Here is an 18149-nt window from a genome sequence, read left to right as displayed (position 1 = left end):
TGCAAAATTAATCCTTCGTCCTGGTTTTGCTGAATAGCTACTGTGTTCTAGGCCCTACAACTCAAAGGCTTTCAAAACTCATTTCCTCTGTCCCTCAGCCATTAGTGAAAACTTCCATGAAGCAAGTTTAAGAGTTCTCACAGAATCTGCTGTTGGCTATTAAACTTGGCCATTTACCTGTATTAACAGGTTTATTCTGAAGTTCATTCAGTTTTCGCATTCGTTCCTTGTTTCTCATTCTAAGTTGATCGATATTTACACTGGATACAGATTTTAAAGAGAGACCATCTGGTGGTACGTTAGGATGACCGTTATCCTGTAATTAAGAAAAGAACTTAAGAAACGATCATTAATGTGAAATATGTTCAGAATAAACCAGTGAGTCAAAACATGTTCTTGCCCTTGATAAATGTATAGTGTGATGAACAAAATAAAACAAATGAAAATCTATAGCATTTATATTCTAACTCCTGATGTTTATCCATGCAGGCTTAGATGAAGGGTTAGCATTTGTGATAACATATAAATGCTGCCAGACTGGATAAAGGTGGGGAATTATAAAACACAAAAGGAAAAAAACTGCAACGTAGGGGCTAAGGATCAGTCCAGCTATAAAATCAAGACGGGAGGCTTCCGTCTTGTGGCGCAGTGGTTGAGAATCCGCCTGCCAATGCAGGGGACATGGGTTCGAGCCTTGGTCCGGGAAGATCCCACATGCCACGGAGCAACTATGCCCATGCACCACAACTAATGAGCCTGCGTTCTAGAACCCGTGAGCCACAGCTGCTGAAGCCTGCGCACCTAGAGCCCATGCTCCGCAACAAGAGAAGCGTGTGCACCGCAACAAAGAGTAGCCCCCGCTCACTGCAACTAGAGAAAGCCCATGTGCAGCAACGAAGATCCAACGCAGCCAAAAATAAAATATATTTTTAAAAAAATCAAGACAGGGTAGTACTGGCATAAGGATAGACATAGGTGAATGGAACAGAAGAGTCCAGAAATAAGCAGAAAAGCCAATAAAATTCACTAGGGGAAAGAAGAGTCTTTTCAACAAATGGTACCAGAATAATGATATCCACATGTAAATAATGAATTTGGACCCCTATACCTCACACCATTTGCAAAAATTAGCTCAAAGTGGATTCACTGATGTAACTTTTAGAGCAAAAATTATAAAGCTCTTAGAAGTAAACACAGAAGTAACTTTCATGATCTTGGGTTAGGCAATGGTTTCTTAGATACGACACCAAAAGCACAAGCAAAAAAAGATTGATAAGCTGTACCTCTGTCAAGATTAGAAGCTTCTGTGTTTCGATGGACACCATCAAGAAAATATCTGCAAGTCATATATCTAATATAGGACTTGTATCCAGAATCTATAAAGAACTTAGGACTCAACAATAAAAAGACAACCTGATTTGAAAATGGGCAAAGGATTTGAATAGACCTGTCTCCAAAGAAGATCGACAAATGGCTAAGAAGCACAAGAAAGGATGTTCAACATCATTAATCAAGAAAATACAAATCAAACCCACAATGAAATATCACTTTACACTCGCTAACAAATGTTGGCCAGCCTGTAGAGAAACTGGAACCTTCATAGACTGTTGGTGGGAATGTAAAACGGTGCAGCCACTTTGGAAAACAAAGAGTCTGGCAGTTCCTCAAAATGTTAAACGTAGTTAGTATGTAACCCAACAATTCTACTCTTAGGTATGTGTGTGTATACACACAAGCAAAAGAAATGAAAACATAAAATTTGTATGCAAATATTAAAAGCAGCAGTGTTCATAACAGAAAAAGTGTGAACCCAAATGTCCATCAGTTGTTGAATGGATACACAATAGTGGAATATCCATACAATGAAATATCACTCAGCAATAAAAGGAATGTTACAGATACGCTGTAACTCAGATGACCTTTTGAGTCCAATAACCTGCTCACGGTCATCCAGTATTTGGTGGTAGAGCCTAGGTTCAGACCAATGTCCACCTTATTCCAGAGCAAGTTCTCTCTTCATTGGACTACACCAATTTAGCATGGGTCAGAACCCAGACCTCTCGTTCCTAAACTCGAAAAAAGAAAAGGACATATCATACATACAAAGTCGAGTCCTTTCAGTTTGTTCCTCCTGCGCTCCCTCGCAGAGGGCAGCTGTGATGGCGGAGGGAGGGCGTCATCCTCGATGGCAGAATATGTCTCGCCATACGCACCTAGAGGCCACACGGGGAGAAGCCTTAAACATCCACCATTTCACATGGTTTTATTCAGAGCTAAACCAAGACTGTCTTTTAATAGCTTTATTAAGATGTTATTTAACATACAGTAAAATTCACCCACTATAAATGTTCATAGTTCAGTGATTTTTATAGAATTGCGCAATCACTACAAAGTTTTACAACATTTCTATCAGCTCAAAAAGTTCCCCTGTGCTCACTGGCAAAATCACTCCCTACTGCCACCTGCCAACCCCATGTGAACACTGATCTGCCTTCAGTCTGGAGATTTACCATTCCTGAGATTCCATATAAATGGAATTATACAATGTAATATTTTGTGTCTGTCACTTAGCATGTGTTTGAGGTTCATCTGTGTTGTGCCATGTATCAGTACAGTTGACCCTTGAACAACATGGTGATTAGGGATGCCGACCCCCTGTGTAGTTGAAAATCCACATACTGCTATATGCCTCAGAAACCAAGGAAATGATAAATGACTCACCCAAGGGCAGGAAGCTGAAACAGAGTGGACTGAAGCAGGACTCAAACCCTACTTCTAAAGATTCCAAATACTGTGATCTCTAATCAAACACAGACTTCCCCCACACTTAAGTTTAAAGATCTGTAAAATGGAAATACAGGTACTATATTTATTGAAAAAACTCTATTCAGTGGACCTATGTAGTTAAACCCATGTTGTTAAGGGTCAACTGTAGTTCTTTTCTGTTTGTTTTTTTGTTGTTGTTTTTACTGAGTAATACTATTCCCTATGGATATATCTCATTTTGCCTATGCACTCACCAGTTGATGGACATTTGAACTGTTTTTCGTTGGAGATTATTAATAATGTTACTATGAATGTTCATGTACGTGTCTTTTTGTGGCCATGTCTTCATCCCTTTGGGGTATATTCCTAGGAGTGAAATTGCTGGGTGTTATGGTAACTATGTTTAGCATTTGGAGGAGGTAGAACCATTTCACATTGTACGAAGGTTCTAGTGTGCCCACATCCTCACCAACACTTGGAATTGTCATTCTTTTGGATCACAGCCATTCAAAGTGGGCCAACAGCCTATTTGACCATGGAGTTGAATATATTAAAACATTTAGAATTTTTTCCCCAACTTTATTTTGAAAAAATTAAAACTTAAGGGCTTCCCTGGTGGCGCAGTGGTTGAGAGTCCGCCTGCCGATGCAGGGGACACGGGTTCGTGCCCCGGTCTGGGAGGATCCCACATGCCACGGAGCAGCTGGGCCCATGAGCCATGGCCGCTGAGCCTGCGTGTCCAGAGCCTGTGCTCCGCAACGGAAGAGGCCACAACAGTGGGAGGCCCGCGTACCGCCAAAAAAAAAAAAAAATTATTTGGCTGCGTCAGGTCTTAGCTGCGGCATGCAGGATCTTTCATTGTGGCACACAGGCTCAGCAGTTGTGGTGTGTGGGCTCTCTAGTTGTGGTGCACAGGCTCCAGAGCTGACAGGCTTAGTTACCCTGGGGCATGTGGGATCTTAGTTCCCCCACCAGGGATCAAACCCATGTCCCCTGTGCTGAAAGGCAGACTCTTAACCACTGGACCATCAGGGAAGTCCCATGGCCATTCTAATAGGTATGTAGTGGTGTCTCTTGTGTTAATTTGAATTTCCCTGATGACACATGATTTGCATTTCCCTGATGACAAATGATGCGGAGCACCTTTTCATATGCTTATTTGCCATCTGTCTGTCTGTCTGTGGTGAAGTGTCTGGATCTTTTGCCCATCTTTTAATTGGGTTGTTTCTTTTCTTGTTGAGTTTTAAGAGTTCTTTGTGTACTTTGGATAAGAGTCCTTTGTCAGATGTGTCTTCTGCAAATATTTTCTCCCAGTCTATGGTTTGTCTTTTTTTTTTTTTTTTTTGTGGTACGCGGGCCTCTCACTGTTGCGGCCTCTCCCGTTGCAGAGCACAGGCTCCGGACGCGCAGGCCCAGCGGCCATGGGTCACGGGCCCAGCCGCTCCGCGGCACATGGGATCCTCCCGGACCAGGGCACGAACCCGCGTCCCCTGCATCGGCAGGCGGACTCTCAACCACTGCGCCACCAGGGAAGCCCCTATGGTTTGTCTTATTCTCTTGATATCGTCATTTGCAGAGCACTGAAGTTTAATTTTAATGAAGTCCAGTTTATTTATTATTTCTCTCATAGATTGTGCTCTGGCATTGAATCTAAAAAGCCATTGCCATGCCCAAGTCCTTCTAGGTTTTCTCCAATGTTATCTTCTAGGCGTTTTATAGTTTTTGCATTTTACATTTAGGTCTATGGTCCTTTTTTTTTTTTAAATCTTTATTGGAGTATGGTTGATTTACAATGTTGTGATAGTTTCAGGTATACAGCAAAGTGAGTCAGTTATATATATACATATATCCACTTTTTTTTTTTAGATTCTTTTCCCATACTTTTCCCATTACAGAGTTCCCTGTGCTGTACAGCGGGTTATTAGTTATCTATTTTATATATAATAGTGTGTATATGTCAATCCCAGTCTCCCAATTTATCCCTCCCACTGCCCCACTTATCCCCTGGTAAAAGTTTGCTTTCTACATCTGTGACTCTACTTCTGGTTTGTAAACAAGTTCATTTGTACCTTTTTTTTTTTTGAGATTCCACATATAAGCGATATCATATGATGTTTGTCTTTCTCTGTCTGACTTCACTCAGTATGATGATCTTTAGGTCCATCCACGTTGCTGCAAATGGCATTATTTTGTGTTTTTTTTATGGCTGAGTGATATTCCACTGTATCTGTATATATGTACCACATCTTCTTCATCCGTTTCTCTGCTGAGGGACATTTAGGTTGCTTCCATGTCCTGACTATTGTAAATACTGCTGCAGTGAAAACTGGAGTGCATGTATCTTTTTGAATTATGGTTTTCTCTGGGTATATGCCCAGGAGTGGGACTGCTGAGTCATATGGTAGTTCTATTTTTAGTTTTTTAAGGAACCTCCATACTGTTCTCCATATTGGCTATACCAATTTACATTCCCACCAACAGTGTAGGAGGGGGTTCCCTTTTCTTCACACCCTCTCCACCATTCATTGTAGATTTTTTGAAGACGGCCATTCTGACTGGTGTGAGGTGATACCTCGTAATTTTGATTTGCATTTCTCTAATCATTAGTATGTTGAGCATCTTTTCATGTGCTTTTTAGCCACGTGTATGTCTTCTTTGGAGAAATGTCTATTTAGATCTTCCACCCAGTTTTTGATTGGGTTGTTTTTTGGATACTGAACTGCATGAGCTGTTTGTATATTCTGGAGATGAATCCCTTGTCGGTTGCTTCGTTTGCAAATATTTTCTCCCATTTCTGTGGGTTGTCTTTTTGTTTTATGGTTTCCTTTGCTGTGCAAAGGCTTTTAAGTTTCAATCCCATTATGTTTATTTTTGTTTTTATTTTCATTACTCTAGGAGGTGGATGCAAAAAGATCTTGCTGTGATTTATGTCAGAGTGTTCTGCCTATGTTTTCCTCTGAGAGTTTTATTTATTTTTTACATCTTTATTTGAGTATAATTGCTTTACAATGGTGTGTTAGTTTCTGCTTTATAACAAAGTGAATCAGTTATACATACGTTCCCATATCTCTTCCCTCTTGCGTCTCCCTCCCTCCCACCCTCCCTATCCCACCCCTCCAGGCGGTCCACTAAGAGTTTTACAGTGTCCAGTCTTAACATTTAGGTCCTTAATCCATTTTGAGTTTATTTTTGTGTATGGTGTTAGGGAGTGTTCTAATTTCATTCTTCTACATGTAGCTGTCCAGTTTTCCCACCACCACTTATTGAAGAGACTGTCTTTTCTCTATCACATGTTGTTGCCTCCTCTGTCATAGATTAGGTGACCATATGTGCGTGGGTTTATCTCTAGGCTTTCCATCCTGTTTCATTGATCTATATTTCTGTGCCAGTACCATACTGTTCTGATTACTGTAGCTTTGTAGTATAGTCTGAAGTCAGGGAGCCTGATTCCTTTAGGTCTGTGGTCCATTTTGTTTTTTGTTTTTTGGTTTTTTTTGTGGTGCGTGGGCCTCCCACCATCGTGGCCTCTCCTGTTGTGGAGCACAGGCTCCTGACGTGCAGGCTCAGCCACTCCATGGCATGTGGGATCTTCCTGGACTGGGGCACGAACCCACGTCCCCTGCATCGGCAGGTGGACCCCCAACCACTGCGCCACCAGGGAAGCCCTGTGGTCCATTTTGAGTTGATTTTTTTGAAGGGTGTAACATCTGTGTCTAGATTCACTTTTTTGCATGTAGATATCCAATCTTTTCTCTACTATACTGCCTTTGTTCTTTTGTCAAAGAACAGTTAACTATACTTGTTTGGGTCTATTTCTAGGGTATTTATTCTGTTCCACTGATCTATTTGTCTGTTCTTTTGCCAATACCACACTGTCTTGATTACTGTAACTTTATAGAAAGTCAGTTCTCTGACTGTTCTTCCTTCTTCAGTATTCTGTTGGATATTCTGGGTATTTTGCCTCTCCATATAAACTTTAGAATCAGTTCGTTGATATACACAATATAACTTGCTGGGATTTTTATTGGGATTGCACTGAATCTATAGATCAAGTTGGGAAGAACTGACATCTTCACAATACTGAGTCTCCCAATCCATGAACATGGAATATTTCCCCATTTATTTAGTTATTTTATTTCTTTGATGAGAGTTCTGTAGTTGTCCTTATATAGATCTTGTACATGTTTTGTAAGATTTTCATCTAAATATTTCTTTTGGGGGGGTGCTAATGTAAATGATATTGCATTTAAATTTTAAATTCTACTTGTTCATTGCTGGTATATAGGAAAATGATTGACTTGTGTATTAACCTGGTATTCTGCAAGCTTGCTATAACTGCTTATTAATATGGGGGGGGGTTTCTGGTGGGGGGGGATTGATTCTTTCACATTTCCTACAATCAATCTGTGCACAAAGGCAGTATTATTTATCCTTTCCCAATCTGTGTACCTTTTATTTCCTTTTCTTGCCTTACTGAATTAGCTAGGACTTCCATAATGACGTTGAGGAGTGGTAAGAGGGGACATCTTCATCTTGTTTCTTATCTGAGCAGAAAAGTTGCTGTCTCATCACTAAATGCTAGCTGTAGGTTTTTTGTTGATGTTCTCTAGGGAGTTGAGGAAGTCCCCCTCTAAGTTTGCTGACAATTATCATGAATAAGGTGTTGGATTTCGTTTAATCCTTCTGCATCTATTGATAATGATGATAATGAAGATTTTTTTTTTTAGCCTGTTAAAGCAATGAATTATATTTGAATGAATTATACTGAATGTAACCCAGTTTTGCATAACTGGTATAAATCCTACTTAGTCGTGGTGTATAATTCTCTTTATACATTGTTGGATTCGATTTGCTACTGATCTACAGTTTTCTTTTCTTATGATGTCTTTGTCTGGTTTGGGTATTAGAGTAATGCTGGCCACAGAGAATGAGTTAGGAGTATTCCATCTATTTCTATCTTCTAGAAGAGGCTGTAGAGAATTGGTATAAGTCTTCAATAAATGTTTGGTAGAATTCACCACTGAACCCATCTGGGCCTGGTGTTTTCTGTTTTGGAAGGTTATTAATTATTGATTCAATTTCTTTTTTTATTGTTATTACAGTCAATTTGGGGTCTTCCTAGCTTTATTGAGATATAATTGACATACTGTGTGAGTTTAAGGAGCACAATGTGAGGATTGTGAAATGTTTACCACATAAGGCTAGTTTACACATCCTTCACCTCACGATTACCACTTTGTTGTTGTTATTATTGTTGTTATGGTAAGAGCATTAAAGTTCTACTCTCATAACAACTTTCAAGTATAAAATACAGTATTATTAACTATAGTTACCATGCTGTCCATTATATACCCAGATATCCAACTTATAAATGAAAGTTTGTACTCTTTGACCAACATTTCTCCACTTCCCCCACCTCTCAATTTCTTTAAAAGATGTAGGCCTATTCAAATTGTATTTGGCAGATTGTGACTTATCAAAAAAAAAAACAAAGAAAGCATTCACACTACCAGCCTTACCCACATTCATCAGAACAGTGGCAACAGTCATGACTAGGGGATGCTTGTGGTGACCATCAATCAAGACAGACTGCATATCTTTGGTCTAGTATAAGGTCTATGTAATGAAATATTCCGAGCCACTGTCTTGAGTGCCCCAGACTGTCTTCATTATTAGCAGGAACTGGTCACATTTCCCTGATGTCTAATGAGCTCTCTTCCCATCCCTATTTCCTACTGATTTCTCTACCTTTACTCACTCTCCACACTATGACTTCCTTGCAAAAGAAAAACTCATTAGAAAAGAAAAAACTGAGAAAGAAATATAGGCTAGTTTGGAACGTTTATCACTTGAAAATGTAAAATAATTGACATGAAATAAAACTAACATGTAGAAGGGAGAATTCCCTGATGGCCCTAGGATAGCAGGAATGCTTACGTTCAGAGTACACAACTATAAGTGTCTATTACAGTACATGTACCTTCACATATCTTCTCAAGACTAAGTTATGTTCTTATGGCTTGTTGAAATTAAAATATTTATTAAGATAACTGTGGATCACATGCACTTACTTGTAAGCAGTAAGGGAGACCCCTGTACAGTTTGCCTCATTCCCCACAACGGTAGCATTCTGTACAGCAGGAGCAACAGCCTCACACCCAAGACACTGATACTGATAAAATCCTCCAATCTTATTCAAATTTCCCCAGTTTTACTTGTACTCATTTGTGTGTTTGAATTAAGTATCTGATTTTGAAAATTTTTTAAGTTATATTTGATGATTATTAGTAAAAAAAAATATTCCTTTTTTTTACCATCTTGCACAACAAAGAGTAAAGTACTGATTTTTTAAGTATGGAGAAAAACACTTAAGTATAAATAATGCTTAATATTTAAAGAAGTAGGTTGGTAAAATAAATATACTCACCAATAAAAGCACTATCAGATTCCAGTAATGAATTTTTCAAGAAATCATTAGTGTCATCTCTGGGCTAAAAGAAACATCATATATTAATGACTATTTTTATTAGTCCTGTGTGGAAAAACAGCAAATTTGTACTAAGGCACAAGTCTCCACACTCTCCCCAAAATTAGCAAAAGAGGATAGGGTGAGGTAGAACTGGCTGCTTCCCTCCTCCACCACATTCCAACGCCCAGAAAATACAGGAAAGACCTTTTATTAAGAGTTACATTATTGCTGATAAAAATATAATAGAGTACGAAGCAGTGAACCCACTTTAAAAGTCTTTAAACCATTGTCGAGGTTCATTCATTCTCTCAATAAATCTGTTTAGTGCACTTACTGTTTTCCTCTGTGTTAGGAACTGGAGATACAAAGATGAGTAAGAGTTTCTGTTCTGGAGTGGATCACAGTCCCATGGGGGGAGAGGCATACCCTCAGATAATGAGAGCCCCTTGTGACAGCAGCTGTCACAAAGGCATAGCACAGATAGTGAGGGACATAGGAGTAGGGAAAAAATAATGCTAGGGTTGGGCTTGTAATGAGCTCTCAAATTATAGGTAAGAAATTTACATACAGAGTTTTACAATTATGTCACCTTACATACTGGAAGGAACCTAAAGTCACCCAACACCACCTCCCTGCACTTCCCTTCCAGATTTCTAGGATGTGCTAGAATACTCCAGTGAAGAGCTGTCCATTAATTTCTAAGGAAATGCATTCCACTGAGACATAGCATTGGTTATCGGAAAGTTCTTCTCTTTCACTGAGTTCTTCCATGTACTAAATTCTTTTACATTTAACACCCACTGACTCTACATCTGCTTTCTAGCATGACAGTAATGGTAATAATAGCATCTAATATTCACCAGCTGTTCTTAGCACTGCATACACACTGCCCAGCTTCTCTTCTGCATCACAGTTCTTCACACACCGGAGAGAGTGATCAAAGCCCACCTCAGCCCTATCTTCTCCCTGACACTCTTCCCCAGTTTCACCTTGCGTTTTCCATATAATCCAGTTCCTAGGAAGGTGAACCCAAAACTTTTTAGCTTTTTTTTTAACAGCCATGTTAAACTGTTGGCTTATGCTCAGTTTCTACTCAGCAAAATATGGTGTTATTAATCCAGGATTTTGATCAAAATCCCAGAAGTTAAATTTCAGTATTTTTCACTGAGAAATATGACTGCCACATACAAAGAAACCTACAGGGTATTCAGAAAAGGTGTCCATACATCTCAAGCAATGTGGTACAGGGACAGGGAGGGGCTCCGGAGTCCAGCCTGCATTCAGACATGGGCTTTTCTGCTCACTGGCTGTGTGGCCATGGCTAGCAGTTTCCTCTTATGTAAAATGGGGATAAGCATACCTTGTGAACGTCAGAGCAAATAAATGTCAGGTACCTCCTGCACGTACAGAGTGTTGCTACTGCAACGTTGTTATCACCATTATCACTTCAAAACCAAGCACCAACAGCTACCAACTGGTAACGCTGGGCAACTAACAGCCTAGCTGAGTCTTACTTTTATAATCTGAAAATGGGGATAATACTACCTGTATCATTAGTGTGGGGGAAGATTAAATTTATTTTCAACCTCAGTCTTTCCTCCTCTCTCTCTTACCCATCTACTCACCAGCTCCAACTATTTGTCTAGCAGGCATCTCAAACTTACCATGACTATAACTAAGTTCCTGACCTTCTCCCTCACCCTGAAACCCGTTTTTCCTGCTTCTTCATCTCTGTAAATAGCAACTCCAACCAAAAACCTTGAAGTCCACCTTTCACTCCTCTCATGCCCCACATCCAATATGTCAAAAACCCTATCTCCTTTCAAAGTAAATCCAACCACTTATGACTTCCACTGCTCCCACTCCAGGCCAAAGCACCTTATCTCTTAATTAGATTATAGCAGTAGCCTCTTGTCCCCCTCAGTCTATTCTCAGTGAATGGCAGTCAGTTGTTAAAACATGAAACCAATCATGTCACTCCTCTGCTCAAAACTTTGGAAGCCTCTCATCACATTCACAGCATAAAAGGCAACACCCTAAGGCCCCCTGAGGCTCTGCTGCTCATCACCCGCTCTCTGCCTCATTTGCTCCCACCCACCCCTGCTCCTGGAGGTCCAGGCTCCCCGGGACTCCCGCTCTCCTAGTACACATGAGGCTCACTCCTGCCCGGGGCCTCTGCCTGGGAGGTTCTTCCTCCAGATGTGTCCCCCGAGTATTTCACACGACACCTCCCTGACGTCCTTTCTCAAATGTTACCCACTCACAGTGAGGCCTTCCCTGCCCACTGTCCTTCAGACTGTAAACCCTTCCTTCTAGTCCTCCCAGTGCCCCCTTCCCAGCTATCATTTTCTCCAGAGCCCCACGATTCAACATACTAAGTATTTTATTTGTCTATTGTCTCTCCTTCTTTCTAGAAAGTAAGCCCTCAGAAGACAAAGATTTTTGTTCCTTTTGTTCACTCCTGTGCCCACAAACACCTAGAATATTAGCTGGTCCACAGTAAGTATTTAACAAATATTTGTTGAATGAAAACTGGCTCATCCCCTTCCTTTTGTTCAGTCTTTGCTTGATAGTCACTTCCTCAGGATAAGAGTTATGCCCTTATCTTGCTTATCTTCTTGATAGGTCTCACCACTACAGGTATTATAGACTCTTACTTCCACTACTGCTGCTAACTGACCTCACTCATTATGGGACAGGCCCTATAAGGGCTTTTAATATATTATCTCATTTAATCCTCACAACAGCCTTTGAGCTATTTTTTATTTAGTTAATAAACATTTATATAGAAATTACTACATGCTAGGCCAGTGCCTGCAGATATTAATTGATTTTAATCTTACAGCCACCCTCAGAGATAAACACTATCATCCCACTTTACAGATTAGGAAACTGAGGCAAAGAAAGATTAAATACCTTGCCTGAAGTCACACAGCTAAAAACAGACTAACTTGAACAGCCTAGCCCTAGAGTCTTGTTCTTACTCATTACAATATGCTTCCTCTACTTATTACACTAATATCTCTTTAGCTACCCACTACACTGATGGGACAAGTTTTAAATTCTTTCTTAACTCAATATTCCTGAAGAATTCAAAATTGGAATACTCACTTACCATACTCCTAAAAATTTCTATCACCCAAAAACTAGCTTGAAAAATTATAACTTTTCTTACCATTCTGTGGTCTCGTACTTTAGTGCTTGGGACAGCATCCAAGTCAACTGTAGCCAATGAGAGCAAAAACAAATTAAAAGGTTAGAAAATACTTTAAAAACAAAAATAAATTTTAGAATAGCTCTTGTAGGGCTTCCCTGGTGGCGCAGTGGTTGAGAGTCCGCCTGCCAGTGCAGGGGACACAGGTTCGTGCCCCGGTCCGGGAAGATCCCACATGCCGCGGAGCAGCTGGGCCCGTGAGCCATGGTCGCTGAGCCTGTGTGTCCGCAGCCTGTGCTCCGCAACGGGAGAGGCCACAACAGTGGGAGGCCCGCGTACCACAAAAAAAAAAATAGAATTGCTTTTGTAATTAACTCTTTACGAGAGATTACTTTTCAATGATCACATTTCAGAATTTTTTAAGATACTACTTGTTTATTAATAAATATAACCCAGCGTCCAATCCATTCTAGTTGGATAAAATTCTCCCATTCACATGTAATAAATATAAAAAGTAAAAAGTAAAATCATTGTGAATTTAAAACTGATGCCTATAGAAAAATAACCATCTCCCCTCATATTTCTACAATCTGTGTAGAAAATTGTTGAGAAGAGTTAAACAACTCCCTCACGTGAAATTGAAGGAAACTGAATTCAACTCCAGGCACCTGGTTCCGGGGCAAAGATTTTGGATCAGGTAACCCTAAAGGCCTCTCTGATATGACCAGGGTTCCTATGTGTTCCTCTCAATAGTGCACTTTATCCTTTTAGCTACTGCCTGTGGGAATAAATAGGCTGCCAATGATAGCCTGTATTCCTTGTTAAAATATTTTATACCCACATTTTTGATTGTTTTATAGTTAAACCATATTCTTATGAATTAAGTCATCACAGTGTTTGGTAGAAGTTGTGGGGTAGTTGCTGTAGGGGACGGATACCCTCAGTCCCAAAATGGACCTATTTCCACATGGGGACTACTTTTGGGCTAATCAGAGCAAGTTGCCAAGATCACACCAGATCAGATCATCAGCTGGGTCTCCTAAGGAAAAATGCCACCAAAAGGGGTGTAAAGGTTGAAGACTGTACTTGCTTCTCTCTTCTCTCCTGATGATATGCCTACTATTTATCACAGACTTTGGGTTACTGTGCTGTCAGAGGGTGATCAGTGAGACCACTGTTAAAAATTCTATGCAAGATGGAGGGAAGACTTTCCCTGTCAGTCTTTACTGAAGGCTTGACCTGTGATCAGGGCCTAAAGTGGTACATCACTTACTCCTGTGATACTCTCATGTAGTCAAAAATAGGTTCTTCAGATTCTGTAGGTCAGACAAGCCTGCTAATAAGGTAGGGTTTTGAATTTTCCTGAAAATAACTGCTAGGACCATCTCCTTCTATTCTTGTTACCTAACTGCTTCATTTTTATGACTCATTTTCCATGGCTGCATTCAATGGCCTGAAGGCAGGCAAAGCTGGTGAGATATGTGTGAAGGTCATGCAGGACACCCGGGTCAATAGGGCCCACTGATGTTCTCTGAGGCCACTAGCTCCACTCCACCTCTAGGTGCCTGCCCACCCCATCCCCAGTTACACACTCCCAAGGGACCCTAGATATCTCCTTTGCAACATTCATCACACTCACACTTTTTAAGCATCTAAATTCTCCAACAGAGTATAAGCCCCTTGAGAGCAGTGGCATATTTCATTCATCACCATATACCCTGGATATAGGTCACTACCCAGGCTCATAGTAGGCACTCAGTATCTGTTGATTGGCTAATTACAAAGAAATATACTCATAGCCCAGTCTGAAGCTTTACAGATTTTATGCTATATCAAAACTCACAGACGACACACACAGTAGAGAAATGTCCCATAGGACACCGATGTGTCTGCCCAGCATTCCTTACCCTGGTGCAGATACCACCTGGCCTAGTCAAGGTACTCAATCCTCCTGGCTATCATGAGTGGCTGGACCCCTCCCGTGCACAAATAACATACCCCAGTCAAGCCAATCACAGCCCTCTCTGCGACTTATTCTTCTCAGGGACTACAGGCCAAAAGGGGCATGTGAGTGTGGAGCTGACAGTGGAGGGAGCCTGCCTCAGATTGAAATCAATACCAGAGACTGAGAAAGCCAACAAAACAACAACCCAATGAAACGGTGAAACAGCAATGATTATTTCTTACCTTCAGCACCTTCCTGCATTTTTATTCTATTCAGTCTCTTCTGCTGCTCTCTTAGCAAGGCTTGCTGCTGAATCTCTAAGGTATGATAATCTCTTGGAGGATCCGGGTACATAAATTTCAAATCAACTCGTGTTTCTGAATCTGGTACAAAAATAAGTTATATAACCAAGTTAAATCTTGTTTCCAAATGAGATTTTATAAAACTTCACTATAAATAGGAACAGTATAAATAACGAGACATCAATCAGCAAAGTCAAAGGACATCATCATAAAACTAATGAACACAAAATTAACATTCTTTAAATAAATGCCTTTTCACAAACTTATCACCATTATAAGGGAGCCCCCAGAGCAAGCAGCAGCTGACTGCCACATTCTCCATCCTGACCTTCCCACTCCCCCAAGATGCCACCCAGAGCCTGCCACTATGTGCAGGTACATCCAAGCAATTATTCAGATGGCTGTAACTCAGGCAGCCACCAGACACTGAATCACAGCGGATCCCTAAAATACACTGGAAAAATGAAACCATAATGTTATTGGCCAATTAATACTTGTAAATATCATGCCAAAAAAATGAAAAGATAAATGCAGGCTGCCTGGAGCTTTAGGAGGGATGTCATTTCTGCAGGAAATGACAGTCTAAGAATTCACCTATGCCACAAGTTCAAGAATTATCAACTGATCAGAATTAAAATGTTAAACCTTAATTTTTAAATCTTGAGAATAAAAATATAGTTCACACATTTAAAAAGTCTGGACAATATTCCTTTTGATCCACAGTGGAACTAATCAGAACCCTATGCCTCGCCCCCAACCCAAGTACAAAGGCCCCTCCTTGTCTCTTGCCTCTTGTTTATAGAGAAGCTGAAGTCTCCCAGGCCTCCCTGACTCACAAAGGAGCAGGCTCAAGCGGCTAAGGATCAGGACAACAGAGTCACAGACTCAGTGTCTGATGCACACTGCTGAGTTGTTTCACAGATACTGTACCTGCCACCAGAAGGAAAAAGCGGACTGCATGATGATCAGACTGCAGCCGTGACATAAACTGCTCCACCCTGAGCAGTCGCTTGTTCTGCCCATATATGTAAATGGGCAACTACAACTGCCAGCAAAGAGATGCTACAGACCCATGCCAACAACTTCCACCCTAAGAATACAGCACCCTATGTCAGCATGAAGAAGTTACAAAGACCTTCATGCATGATCCCACAGAAACGGAATGATGTTCTGCCAAGTGGGGATTTGTAAGCAGCTTTTGGCAGGAAAGAGCTCTCTGCAGGAGGCCCCTTTGTCTATCACTAACCTTAAACCAGGCACCCCCATGCTCTCCTCATCTCCAGCCCTAGCACACCTTTCAAATCTTTTGATCACACAATACCTTGCCTAATGTGTTGGTTCTTTCTGTAGATCAAAGAAGTAGAAATGAAGAATAAGACCAGATGACCAGATCTCTTCCCTAGTTCCCCTTCAGTAATCTCACAGACTGTGTGAATAGTAACTAAAGAATGATCATGAGTAGTCAACAGGCCTGCACACAGTGGGGGGTGGGGGGGGTGGCGATGACTCTGACCCCCATCCCAATGATTAACTGAGATGACTTCCCTCTTTCCCTTTAAAAACTTTCATGGCCCAGCAGAATCTTCAGAGACGGTTTTTGGGGGACACTGAGTCCAGCATCTCGCCAGATTGTCAGCATTCTGATTAAAAACAACTTTCCTTTCCACCAACTTTTGCAAGTACTGATTTTTTTAAGCGACAAGCAGCCGGACCTGATTTGGTAACAATAGTGGGAAATGAGAAGCATGCTGAATATCTAAGAATTAGAAAATGATTAAGAGCAAGGTTAACAGAAGAGACTCTGGACACATGAACTTGGATTGGAGCCTGATTTCCCCACTTCCAGACTCATTTTCCTCTCTGTAAAAACAAGAGACATCAACAACTAAGTCATATGATCAATGAGGACTAGATGTGGTAACAGGGAAATGAATGGCTCAATTTTACGGTTTAAACCTTTTTGTTCTCAAGACCTCTTTACCCTCTTAAAAGTTAAGGACCCCAAAGAGCTTTTATTTACTGCCCCCCATCATATTAGAAATTAAACCTAAGAAATTTTTAAAACATTAATACAAAAACATATTCTATTAGCTTCAGAGCAATGAAGTCATCGTGTGCCATATATGCTCTGGGAAACCTGTACACACAGGAGAGAATAAAAATGAAAAGGACAAATAATGTCTTAGTTTATAATAAAAATAGTTTTGTAAAGCAATTATACTCCAGTAGAAATGTTAAAAAAAAAAATAGTTTTGACCTCAAGAAGGCCCCTGAGACCTACTGGCTTAATATAATACCTGGCATATAATAAGTAATCAATAAATGATAGAATAAAAACATAACTATGGTATATGTAATTGATGACACATGTATATCTAAGTGAAAAAAACCAAAGAAAATTAAATAACAATTACATCTAGTTTTTATTTTACTTTTTTTGTTTTAATTAAGCTCAGAAAGACTAGTAAATATACAAAATATTAATTGTGTTTATATTTAGGTGATTTGAGTAAAGTGATTTTTCCCTCTATCCTTCTAAATTTTCAAAACTTTCTAAAGTAGATATTACTTTTAAAAATAAGAAGCAGAAGAAAAGTGTAAACTCCGATTCATGTGGTATAGGTCATAAAACCACCATCCAACAACTCGCCTCCTCTATCCCAACAGCCGCTCTATGAGTGCACCTGAAGAAAAATCACAGGTAACACACATTTTGGTTCCTCTCAGTCTCCCAAGCCTCTGTTACCTTGGCAATCCTACTTCCCTAGTAAGCTTTCTCTCCTCCTCCTAAGTGGCTGCATCAAATCTTCTCTACTCCCTTCCTTCAAAAGTCCTGCATTTCCTCCTTTCTACTCAGGGACCCTGCTCTCTTCAACGACGTTCCCTCCCTCCCCTATATTGTAAGCCTCTGCCTCCTGTAACAGCTTTCACATCAGCTTCCTAACAAGCTCCTCCAGCTCCAGACCCAGTGTTCCTCCCCTTCCCAGCCACCCTTCTTCCAAGGGTTCTTCTGCTCATTGCCTCTAACACTTTGCTTCCTATTTATTCAGTCCTCATTTCCAAAGCTAACGGGCTTCTGATCCCATAATTCCACCAAAAAAGATCTAGTTGAGGTCACCAATGACCTCTGATCCAGCTGACACCCTCCAATATTCATTCTACATAGTCCCTCCTCCCCAATACACTCTCTTCCCTCAGCTTTCAGGACACCACATTCTCCTGCTTAACCTCCGGTCACTGACTCTGCCTTCTCCACCTCTTTACTAAGCTCATCTGGCTGTCCATCCTCCACTCAAAGTCAGGTGCCACTCTTCACACTATTTTACTGATCTAATCCACTCCTGAGGCTTTAAGAGCTGTATGCGCTCCAAAGGAAAGTAGCCAAACTAAAGGTCCATCCACCAGACTGGTAAATTGAAGAACTAGAGTATACAGAAGTTTCATTCAGCATCACTTAAAATATATACCATAAATGAAACTTTACTTTAGAAAAAGGATACAAACGTCTTTAAA

General features: G+C 40.5%; 1 protein-coding gene across 3 annotated transcripts in view; it reads right to left on the bottom strand.

Annotated features, from left to right (window-relative positions):
* The window catches only part of CSPP1 (centrosome and spindle pole associated protein 1), a 105487-nt gene that overhangs the window by 2545 nt on the left and 84793 nt on the right, over positions 1 to 18149 (bottom strand). For 2 of the 3 annotated variants that reach the window (XM_065895018.1, XM_065895019.1), the window contains 5 exons: positions 14577 to 14717; positions 12411 to 12457; positions 9194 to 9257; positions 2104 to 2213; positions 178 to 316 (listed from right to left, as the gene is read on the bottom strand). In XM_065895018.1, the coding sequence (XP_065751090.1) occupies positions 178 to 316; positions 2104 to 2213; positions 9194 to 9257; positions 12411 to 12457; positions 14577 to 14717 (501 nt within the window). The remainder of the gene's footprint in view (positions 1 to 177; positions 317 to 2103; positions 2214 to 9193; positions 9258 to 12410; positions 12458 to 14576; positions 14718 to 18149) is intronic. The other variant, XM_065895016.1, reaches the window with a different exon arrangement.

Source organism: Phocoena phocoena, chromosome 17 (assembly GCF_963924675.1).
Source record: "Phocoena phocoena chromosome 17, mPhoPho1.1, whole genome shotgun sequence".
NCBI lineage: Eukaryota > Metazoa > Chordata > Mammalia > Artiodactyla > Phocoenidae > Phocoena > Phocoena phocoena.
Note: the sequence above shows the minus strand (reverse complement) of the source record. Positions and strands in the feature narration are given on the sequence as shown.